Here is an 11,925-nt window from a genome sequence, read left to right on the forward strand (position 1 = left end):
TACGGTGTACATTTTAGGACATCCTCAGGTGTCAGGCTTCAGCCTCAGACTTTAGATGAAAAGGCATAAGGTCTTAGGAAAACTTCTGTCAGGTGTCCACTAAACAGCCTCAGAAAAAAGTCGCCAGACCAAAAGGCATCAGAAAAAAGTCGTCATACCAAAAGGCGTCAGAAAAAAGACGTCAGACCAAAAGGTGTCAGAAAAAAGGCGTCAGAAAAAAGGTGTCAGAAAAAAAGCTGTCTTTGTCAGAAAAAAGGTGTCAGAAAAAAGACGTCAGAAAAAAGGCATCAGACCAAAAGGCATCAGAAAAAAGGCGTCAGAAAAAAGGTGTCAGAAAAAAAGGCGTCAGACCAAAAGGCATCAGAAAAAAGGCGTCAGAAAAAAGATGTCAGAAAAAAGGTGTCAAAAAAAGGCGTCAGAAAAAAGACGTCAGAACAAAAGGTGTCAGAAAAAAGGTGTCAGAAAAAAGGTGTCAGAAAAAAGGCGTCAGAAAAAAGACGTCAGAAAAAAGTCGTCATACCAAAAGGCGTCAGAAAAAAGACGTCAGACCAAAAGGTGTCAGAAAAAAGGCGTCAGAAAAAAGGTGTCAGAAAAAAAGCTGTCTTTGTCAGAAAAAAGGTGTCAGAAAAAAGACGTCAGAAAAAAGGCATCAGACCAAAAGGCATCAGAAAAAAGGCGTCAGAAAAAAGGTGTCAGAAAAAAAGGCGTCAGACCAAAAGGCATCAGAAAAAAGGCGTCAGAAAAAAGATGTCAGAAAAAAGGTGTCAAAAAAGGCGTCAGAAAAAAGACGTCAGAACAAAAGGTGTCAGAAAAAAGGTGTCAGAAAAAAGGCGTCAGAAAAAAGACGTCAGAACAAAAGGTGTCAGAAAAAAGACGTCAGACCAAAAGTCATCAGAAAAAAGGCGTCAGAAAAAAGGTGTCAGAAAAAAGACGTCAGAGAAAAGGTGTCAGAAAAAAATATGTCAGACCAAAAGGTGTTCTTCAAACTTTGATTCAGTTGGGGCTTTTTTTTTGGAGGGGGGGGCAGACTAGTAAATTATTTATTCATTGCTGTATTTAATGACATCATCGAAACACGACACCGGTAACGAGCTGTCGTGCAGAAAAGAGACTGCACCCGAAAGGAACACGCGTCTCCGATATGTAACGCCAGGTTCACACCGGACGCGGAAGTGCCACGAATAGACGCGGAACAGAGTCTGTTTCCTACCGGCGCCCTTGTTAACCGATTGTGTTGTTCACACCAGATGCACCGCGGCGCGCACCTGCGCAGCCGGCTCGCACCCTGCAGCGATCGTTTTGGTCTATTTTGTGTGTGAGTCGCGAACGATCGCATCAATCTGGGCAGGAAGTTACCCAAAGAAACACAAGAGAATTCGGTTAATTTTCAAGATTAAAGCAATTTTCAAAATAAAATACTGCGATTGACAAATACAATAGCCGTGTGTTTGCGTTTGTGATCTATTTGTGTTTATATACCTAAACAGAGCATGAGAAAGATGAACACACGCACATACCTAGGCAACACATACACACACACACAGCCTACACACACAGCCACAGTCGACCCACACATACACTACACACGCAGCCACAGACCCACACAGCCTACACACAGGCAGAGGCGCTGGTTGACCGGCATGGAGAAATGCGCGTCTGGTGTGAATGGGAGGGCTCCAGCTCGCGCGCGATTTTCCTTTGTGCAGCGCTTCTGCCAGAACAGCGCGGATATGTCGTCATGACATGAGTGTTGATGGTTTACTTTTATTGCTATTGTTGTTGTTTCTACTGCTCTAGCATGAAAAACATCATGTTTTGTTATGTGACGTGAATTTACACCATTTTAACCTATAAATAAAGTTATAGCCTATTTAAATATTCAACAATTTCAGTTTCAATGATTGTATGTGGATAAATACATTTATGCAGAAAGCTTTGATGAGCAATTACATAACAACACATAACAAGAAATTAGTATGTGCTAATTATCATGTCACATTTAAAAACATTTTAAATTGTTTTTAATTTTACAGCAGCAAAAAAAAAAAAGTATGGTCTGCAGACTGTTAAATCAAGGTTTGTAGAAATAAAAATAGTCAGTTTTTAATCTGATGTCTTTTTTTCCGACACCTTTTTTCTGACACCTTTTGGTCTGATGCCTTTTTTCTGACGTCTTTTTTCTGACACCTTTTTTCTGATGTCTTTTTCTGACACCTTTTTTCTGACGCCTTCTTTCTGACGTCTTTTTTCTGACACCTTTTGGTCTGATGCCTTTTTTCTGACGTCTTTTTTCTGACGCCTTTTTTCTGACGTCTTTTTTCTGACACCTTTTTTCTGACGTCTTTTTTCTGACGCCTTTTTTCTGACGTCTTTTGTTCTGACGCCTTTTTTGTGACGCCTTTTGGTCTGACGTCTTTTTTCTGATGCCTTTTTCCTGACGCCTTTTGGTCTGACGCCTTTTTTCTGACACCTTTTGGTCTGACGCCTTTTTTTCTGACGCTTTTTGGTCTGACGACTTTTTTCTGAGGCTGTTTAGTGGACACCTGACAGTGGTTTTCCTCAGACCTCATGCCTTTTCATCTAAAGTCTGAGGCTGAAGCCTGACACCTGAGGATGTCCTAAAATGTACACCGTACAAGTGGCTCAGCATGTTCATTTACTTCAGTCAAGTCCTATGTATGTTATGTCAGACACATAGGGGTTTTGATTAGGTGTTAAAAGGTGCAGAGTGTCAGGGACATGAGAGAAATAAAAAAAGAAACAAGCGTAGAACCAAAGCAAAATGTTCAGTGTTTTATTTAAAAACTATAAACAGTCACCAAAGTAAATAAAGCCAATCTCTAACAGACTGTTAGGTCTATGTATAGTCACACATCCTACTGACACCGCAGAAATGAGGATGGTTGGGTCGCCCCGGTCAGATGCTAATACGACAGGCAGTCATAAATGTTACACAACACACGGTAGAGAGGACAGTCTGAGGACGTGAGCCGGAATGTGGCATGGTATTAAGAATGAAAAAATAGTACAATAAAACTCCACACTATATTAAGATAGAAAAAAGTAGTGAAGAAAATATCATACCTGCACGTAAAGCAAAGAACACAGGAGAAAACCTGTATAAAAACTCCATGTATTTAAACCAATTTACAAATACAAAAGAATTTTGGTACGCGCACTGTGCCCGTACAATGACAAAACGCTTACAGTGGATATATGTTACTTGTGTGTGTGCGTGTTGAGGGGAGGGTGTGTGAGGGAAGAGGAAGGAGAGAGAATACCTTCAATATTTTTTTTTCTTCTACAAAATGACATGAGATATATTATTCCATACTCTTTCAGCCAGCAAAATGAGTTCTACAAGGTATTATAATACAAAAAATGTCACAGTTCCACAAAAAACTGTTTTCCCCTCCCTAAGCTTTACAGCATCAGTACCTTTGCAGAATTATTTACAGGTTTTTAAGTACATTCATCCACTGCTGAGTATAGAATCACATTAGATACAAGTGACCAGGGATCATAAAAAAGCCAAAAAGAAAAAAAAAACAAACAAAACAAAAAAAAACATACTACTTTATTCAATCCTACCAAAGTAATGCTTCTATTACTCCACAGAGCAAGTTCTCCAGTGGCTGCATCGGCATGAAAGAGGATCTTCTTTATATATATTCACAACATATTTACAAGATTCTTTTTCATTAATTGTAATGGTATTCATTTCAATAATAAATAAGTGAAAATATATTGACTCAAGTAAGAAAACCAAGCTACCAAGTTTCTAAAGAAAAAAAAAAAAAAATTCTCTGCGCCAGTTGCCAGCTGATTCCCCCCCCCCACCCCACCCTCCACCCGACCCCTGGGGGGGTGCTTCTGGGAGCCCCCCCCCCCCCCCCCTACTCTTCAGTCGACGGCCGCCCGCTCCGACGCACACGTCAGTTCATGGGACGAACAGAGAAATAAAATAACAAAAGAACTGAAACTAAATGTGCTCGTGTTTGGGGTTTCGTCGGTGGAGTCCCTCGGGGAAGCAGTCGTAAAGAGCTCCCCCTGGTGGGCAGCTGGTGGAAGACCCCATGGCAGTTTTTTTTTGTGTGTGTGAGAAGAGTGTGTGTGTAGATGGAGGGGGGTGGGGGCATTTTGGAACACAGGTTGGCAAGGAAGGAGGTGAGGGATGAGAGAGTCGGGGAGTGGCAGGCGCGGCGGAAGGAGGGCCTCCGTTGCGGTGGTTTCCCGCCCTCTGCTCCTCCGTCCGTCCCCCCTCCGTGGACCCGCTACGGATCACTGGTGGCTTCTTCCTCTCCCCTCCAGGAGAGGGATGGGAGGCGGGGTGGGGGCCGTGAGTGAGGGGGGGGTTTGTAGAGGTTGTCCTTTTGGCGTTAAGCCTGGAGCGAGCGCGTCAGTTCATAAAGGCATTTGGCGAGCGTGGTGGAGACCTCCATGTTACTTAGCGCGAGAACAGAGAGGTGCGTCTCATGCCTCTTTACCAACCTGAGACAAAAGCAGACACACAGCTGAGTCAGACCAATACTGTAACACAACTAACTCATTACTCATCACACTAACAGTTCACAATCAGATGAACAAAGTAGGGATGTCACCATTACAGATTCTCTTGGTACGATTATTGTCAGAGAAATAATCACTGCATTACAATTATCATGATTATTATGCATTACGGATGTGCACGTTTACCCGGGTACTCCAGTACCGGGTTGGCAATCTGCTAATCAGTTACAAATTATTACCTGGTTAATTCAGGACTCTGACAGAGCGCATTTATGAGTCATTCTATTTTTATTAAAGTAATTGGTTACTCGAGTAAGATCAGGTTAAGTTACTCAGTTAGAAAATTACTCTTAATGTCCATCCCTATTATGCATTAATTCATTTCACAACACTATGAATGTGTGAAATCGAATACAGTCAAAATATACCTATTTTACTAACAGGGATGCAAACGGGTCAGGACCAAAAAAGAGAGGAATTGTCGGAATTACAATATCACGGAAAAGTCAATTTCCAGTAGTTCAACCCCAACCAAGTATTGGGTGCATATAGATGGACATAGTTTTCAGAAGGCCAACATTTCTATATTAAAAATGCTTAAAAAAAAAAAAATCCTTTGCAATGTTTCAATTTTGGAGATACTGAATTTTAGGTCTTCACTGAATGTTAGTCATAATTATTACTATTAAAATAAACTGAATAAATAAAGACATGGGATGTTTCATTCAGTGTGTAATGGACATACAGGCCTATATAATGTGTTAGTTTCACTTTAATTGAACACATTCTACATCGCGGAGGCGACGTCTTTCCACTCAGGGCTTCCTTCACCTCTGAAACGGGGCAGAGCTCCGTGGAAACACCTGCCTGACACAGCAACGTAGGGAACCGTGCATGTCCGCGGTGCACAGCTCCACGTGCACGGGGGGGAAACGCCGTCGCCGTAGCACCGACTGCACGCGGATACGCGCCTATTTAATGAGCGCGCATGTCGCGCGTCAACATTGGAGGTCGGCTGTTATCAGTATAATCAGAGACAACCATGAATGAGTTCGCCTCAGTTTCACGTGATTGTCACTGTCAGCCTGTTAGAAAAACATTTTACTGACCCCAGCTGAGACACTGAGACACTGAGACCCCCCCCCCCCCGCCTCAAAAACAAAAACTCTTCGGATCTGAACGATTCACACAAGTCACCTAATTAGTCATGAAAAAAGCGAGTTTCGCTTTTCGGCGCGCTGTTTGCATCCCTGTACTAATTATATAGACAAAATATTTGAAGTACTATTGATATAGGACCAAATGTTAATCCCCCAGGGGAAATGTTTGAAACATTTGTAGCCATTGCATACTGACACTGACACGGTGTGAGGTTGATCACTTTTCTGTTTCAAAACTCTTATGGTCCCCCTACCTGTGGAATGTGTTTGTCAATATGTTCTTCATTGTCATAGTTGCCTTTTTGTCTTTTTGTGTTGTCTACATTATTATGTTTATGGGACTCTGGATGGAAATGAGCATCTTGCTATAATCCGGCACATCTACATGTTTTGTCCATTAATGTGCACTGTCCCATTCAAATAAATAAATAAAAGTAAAAGTAAAGTTTCTCAAACTGCCAAACTATTCATCAAAAAAGTTTTTGAGACATGTTCATTTTTTCTGCATCCGTATACTGTTTAACTTTTCAACTTTAACTTGTTGTGCTGAAGCCTGAACAGCCTGAACCTGTGTCAGACCACTACACAAGTAATTGCAAATGACACTAACATTTCTTACCAGTCCAGTATTACGTTGGGTAAATTGACATTAATGTAATTTAACCCGGTCACTGTGCATTTAGCTTCACTCAGGCCTACAAAGCTGGGTGGGGGTCCCACAGGTGTCGGGCTGCTACTTTTTGCAGCATGTTTTACAGGTTGACGAGCCGTCGTTGACTTAAAACGTTTTTTGGAGGGAATCAGTTTCCTCTGCCAAACTTAACCACTCAGACATGTCTCTGTTCTGCAACTCGCACGGAACGAAAACAAAGTTACACACGCGGTTGTTGTCTAACTTTGTTTTCGTTCCGTGCAGGTTGCCTGTATGGTTCCGACATCATCTTTTTTTGGAAACTGACGGTATTGAGGAATCTTTACAATTAATGAATGGTGGTGTTAAATACAGCAGTTGGTTGTGAAAACCAGTAATGGTGACATCCCAACAACACGGTTTTTCATGTGTCGATCCTCTCAGCAGGACACTTACGTGCGACCACAGTCAGAGTGCTTGGCGATGTTCTTTAACGTTAAGGCAGCAGTTAGTCGTATGTGTTTGGTCACTGGTCCCTCTTTCTCATCCTGGACAGGGAACAGACACATTGAAGGGTTCAGTGTTGGTTCAGCAGGTTTGAACAGACACACACACACACGCAAACACAAACAAGACAAACACTTCTCTAATGGTTTCTAGCTGTCATTTAAACTTCACACCCTTTTCTCCTACAAGTGTTAGTATCCATCATGTACAATGACATAGAAAATAACAGGTGAAACACTGCATATTACGTGTGTTTTCCCACATTTATTTCCGATGGTTTTCAGAACACATGAGGAGGTCAGAGCGAGAGCTAGGTGCTGTCGGCTGAGATTGTAACCGCAGCCCGGCTGGGGGGCAGAAGTTGCTCTCTCAGTTGCTTTGCTATAGGAGGTGGGTATCGGTGAGAACCACATGGTCTTAACTGGTCTCACCTTCTTAACCTCCAAACACAGACTCACCACACTGGTTATGGAAGCCCATTTCCATCATTTGATGAAAAGAAAAAGATATAATAACAGAAATGGATTTGCCTGTTTATTCTCATGAGCAGTTTTTAAAGACGCCTTGGTGGGGAGGGACTTGTTGCAGATATTGATTGACATCTGTCAATCATGTGAGGACTGTAAATGAGATTTTATTTAAATTGGATGTAGAAATTCATATGAAAATATTCAATGTTTATATTCAGATACATGAACATATAACATGTGGATACAGGGTTAAAGGTGGGAAAATACATTTCTCATTTGTTGGGGTTTCCAATTTAAGTTTCCCATTATCTAATGCAGATTCCAACATAATGAAGCTGGAAGTCTCCTGCTACATTCCCAGCCGGTCCTGACCTGTGACTGAACCAGAGCTGGAGGAAACTGTGGGATTTACAAGATTCAGAGCAGCTTATGTTCACCTCAACCAACCAAGAGCTTAGTAAGTCACACAGACACGTGTGTGTGTGTGTGTGTGAGTTTTGAGGGAGTGGAGGTAGAAGTGTGGCCTGGGGCTCTGTCCTACTCACAGTGAAGTCCCTGAAGACCAGGTTTCGAGAGCCTCTTCGTAGAGCCATGAGAGCTGCGCTCGGATGATTGACGATTGCTTTCGGTGCTCGTGGTGCCGGAGTGCTGCCAGCCACTGGCGGAGTCCTTTACAACACACACACATATTTAGTGTCATTTATCTCAAACATAACTACCACAATAACACAGTAAACCTGAAACTCAGTTGCTGGAGTTACTAAAAAGGGAAATTTCCTTTTACCTAACCTAAGTACATGTGTTCCACACCGACTCACTGCAGCGTCAGTCAGAGCTGAGGTCACCACAACAAAAGACAGATGAATCATGGGAAGCTCAACCATGAGTCTGTGACTAGGGCATGTGAAAGTTCTGCAGTCTTGTTTTTTAATCATCAGAGAAATAAAACCGAGGTCAAGTCTTTTATTTCAGGTCTGGTGAAGCTCAGCCATACTCTGATGTCCTCCCACCTCCCAGTGCCCCCGTCTCAGTCAGAAATCAATCCACCTCCCACAGTCCTGTTCAGATGCTGCAGCCTCTCCCTGGCTGCCTGTTTATCTTGGAATACATTCTAACATTCTTCCACTGACTGTTATACCAGGCCGTGACCCCTCCTTCCCTCTGTCTGTGAGCTTTGACCCCCCCGCCCCCACCATGAGCCAGAATGCAGTCTGACATCCTCATCCTGACACGTCTGGAACCACCTGAGATCAGACTCATTTACATTTAAATTGTCATTTGGATGTTTTATGTTTGGTGCATAAATAAGGCGTTAATATCATTATTCAAGTCTTATGTGCAGGAAAGTCACTTCGAAAACCTTCAGGGAAATTATCATTTAGTTTCAAGTGCAGAGGCAGGTGTGAGGAACAGTTTCAAGCATCAATCATGAATCAAAAAGAGCTGCACTGTGGTTAATTAGAGAGGAGTACGTACTGGGAAGAAGTCTGATTGGGACTTTGTGCCTGCTCCTCTAATTTGAGTCCAGCCAGCAAAGCCTCTCGAGAACAGTGCTTATCCTGGAGAAACAGAGGGTGGAGGTTTGACAGGTGAGTGAAGGCAGCGGTAAACTGGTAGGATGAATGAATGTTGCGGTGACGGTTGGGCGGGGGCCTCACCTGTAGATGTGTGATGAAGGACAGTCTCTGCCGGGGGAAGGGTTCACAGCCCTCCCACTGACACTGGCCTGTGTACGCGTCCTTCCCGCCGTGCTTCGTCGCTGCGTGGTAGAACACCTGCGACGGCGTTTCGAACCACCTGAGGAACAAAAACGGGAACAAATGAGAAGAGAAAAATCTCCACGGCGAGTTTCATTATGAACGAGAGGCGGCGCCGCGCCAACGCACCGTTTGCAGGACTGCCACAGACACTTGAAGTTCTGCCCCGCTTTCCTGCTCTGCTCCGGCGGCGCTGCCGAGGTCTGCTGTGCTGGGAGGTGAGGGTTGTGGTTTCCCGCTGGGGCAGGCTGGGGCGCGGGGGGCGGGGACGGGGTTACGGTCGGCTGAGGGGGGGAGACAGAAAGGCAAATGTTAATAAACACTGCATATTACTCAGAGACGGAGGTACGAAGTGTTTTCCCACATTTATTTCCGATGGTTTTCAGAACACATGAGGAAGTCAGAGTGAGAGCCAGGTGCTGTCGGCTGAGATTGTAACCGCAGCCCGGCTGGGGGGCAGAAGTTGCTCTCTCAGTTGCTTTGCTATAGGAGGTGGGTATCGGTGAGAACCACATGGTCTTAACTGGTCTCACCTTCTTGACCTCCAAACACAGACTCACCACACTGGTTATGGAAGCCCATTTCCATCATTGGATGAAAAGAAAAAGATATTATAACTCAAAATTTTGAGATACTAACTCAAAATAATGAGATAAGTTAAAATTACGATACAGTATCTCATCATTCATCTCATAATTCTGGCTTAGAATAATGAAATAATAATTATGAGATACTGACTTAGTATGTCATTATTTTGAGTTCTTATACATTTTTTTCCCATCAAGTGGTAGAAATGGGCTTCCATAGTACGTCTGTTAGTGTGGTTGTGTATTGTTTTAACTGAAGTTCTTTGCGGCTCCTTGAGCGTGCATCCTGGCTCTCAGAAGTGAAGGGGTGGGGGGGTTTACAGGGGAAATGAGACTCTTCACATCCAGCAGCTGATTTTAAGTTGTGAAAAATGTCGACTCATCCCCAGAGACAGTTTGTTTCCCCGCAAGGCCGTTAGCACACTAAACGCAAATAAGCACTTGACTACAGTTCTAGTGCTGCACACAACTAAAATTCCCCCATATCACATTTCCCAAATCAAAGTGCTGTTCACCTCACACCAAGATATGCTAATATGCAAGCCAATATCAATATGTTACTGTACGATACAGTACACAACTTCATATTCTAGTGTTCGGTACAGGTTTGAGATCATTTATCTGATTTTATTAAAAGAGTCTGTTTTGCAGCCATGAGGCAGAGTTGCTCACATTGTTGTCAACAGCTCACACACTGATAGTAGAAACTTTCCAGCTCACTTTCTGTTACACAACAGACTTTGCATTACGATACAGAAACATCTGGATCCTTTCCCACATTCACATCACATGCTGTTTGTCACATGTGTTATCAGCTACGTGGTTCACATAGAGTGTGTCAGAACATGCATGTTGTGTAGCATCCCTAGCCTCACTAGTGACAATCACAGTCACGGCTTCAACAAGCTATTTCAGCTTAATACATGTTTCTACCCATCCTGCTCACACTGCAATAAATACACTGTTCATCTCACACTCACACTCACACACACGTCCTAACTACACAATAGCTGTCACAGTGACACTTAAAGACTGAGCCTGTGGTCCGACAGTGATTTAGCTTATATGCCAATGAGGCACATTACGTCCCAGACTTGTAATACTTGACTGTTTATTTTGTAATCAAACACAGGAACACCATTAGAAGTGTCTGACCAGAGTGATGTGCTGATGAGTTCTACCAGCAGGTACACAGGACATGCATACATCCCATAAACATGGGCTGTGCTGCTCTGGTGTGCTCTTATGTATTACAGTGCAGGGTTTCCGCTACATGTAATTGATCGTGGCGCACCGCCACGGCAAAATAAAAGCCGCCACACCTTCAGAATGATGATTTTTTTTTTTTTTTTTTTAATGTTAAAACAATGTAAAGCAGGTTTTCCACTAGGGGTTGCACAGACTAGTCCCCTGCTCCACAATGACGTTTTGAGCTTGACGTCGACTAGTCGCTGATCATGTAACAGTAGGCTACAAGAGTAGCGGCTTGAAACAACAGCTGAGTGCGCTGAATGAAAAAAATACGAGCGCCGTCAAGATGGATAGAAAGACCGCGTACCAGACAGGAAGTCGGGCACAGAAAAGGCGAGAGAATCCGGTCAATTTTCAAAATAAAATAAATGATGATTAAGTTTGCTTGTCCGTCTATAAATATTTGTCAGTTGCGTCTGCACACAAGACACATCCATAGGCTACATACAGCGCTAGAGACAGACCTGTGTGTGTGGAAAACCGAGTAGCTACAGACAGGTCGATGTTTGACCGGCGTGGAGAGAGAGAGCAGGAGAAACTGCCGCTTCCGCGGGCAGTGTGTCCGGGCTGCCGGCAATTAAAAAAAAAAAAAAAACTCCGCTCATATCGACAGCTTTACGTCGCGCACAACAACAGCAACAACCAACCAAGAAAAACTAAAACTGTGAGTAAAACTGTGACTGAGCAGGACTGTGATGGTGACGAGGCCTGTGTGTCGTTTTCCTCCCTAATTGTTTAATGAACAGTAGCTACAGTATTTTCTTTTGCACCTGTATATGTTACAAAAAAAATAAACAACAAACTGATTTACAGTTTGTTGTTTATAAAGCTGCTGTACTGTGGACTAATTTCTGTGCATGAGCTGTCAGTCAGTGAATACAGATTGTTGCAGAGCATTTCCCTCCTCCTGGGATTTTAGTTATGATGGGAAAAATATGAATGATGTCATCAGCGACTAGTCGACGATCCGGTCTCGCGCGCACCCCTCCCCCCCCCCCGTCGGTCAGACCACCCTCGCCGCCACTCTTTGAAAAAATCCTGGAGGAAACACTG

The 11,925-nt window shown here is 43.4% G+C and overlaps 1 protein-coding gene across 1 annotated transcript; it reads right to left on the reverse strand.

Moving 5' to 3' along the window:
* Positions 1-4,232: 4,232 nt before the first annotated feature.
* LOC146959738 (AT-rich interactive domain-containing protein 2-like) lies at positions 4,233-9,622 on the reverse strand. Its single transcript, XM_085772955.1, has 7 exons — positions 9,568-9,622; positions 9,164-9,356; positions 8,936-9,074; positions 8,754-8,836; positions 7,823-7,946; positions 6,757-6,848; positions 4,233-4,491 (listed from the first exon to the last, which is right to left on the reverse strand). The coding sequence occupies exons 1-7, from the start codon at positions 9,620-9,622 to the stop codon at positions 4,380-4,382; spliced, it is 798 nt and encodes a 265-aa protein (XP_085629081.1). The 3' UTR covers positions 4,233-4,379.
* Positions 9,623-11,925: the final 2,303 nt, after the last annotated feature.

This window comes from Trachurus japonicus, unplaced genomic scaffold (genome assembly GCF_045865225.1).
Source record: "Trachurus japonicus isolate A0001 unplaced genomic scaffold, Traja_1.0 AP031140.1".
Classification (NCBI taxonomy): Eukaryota; Metazoa; Chordata; class Actinopteri; order Carangiformes; family Carangidae; genus Trachurus; species Trachurus japonicus.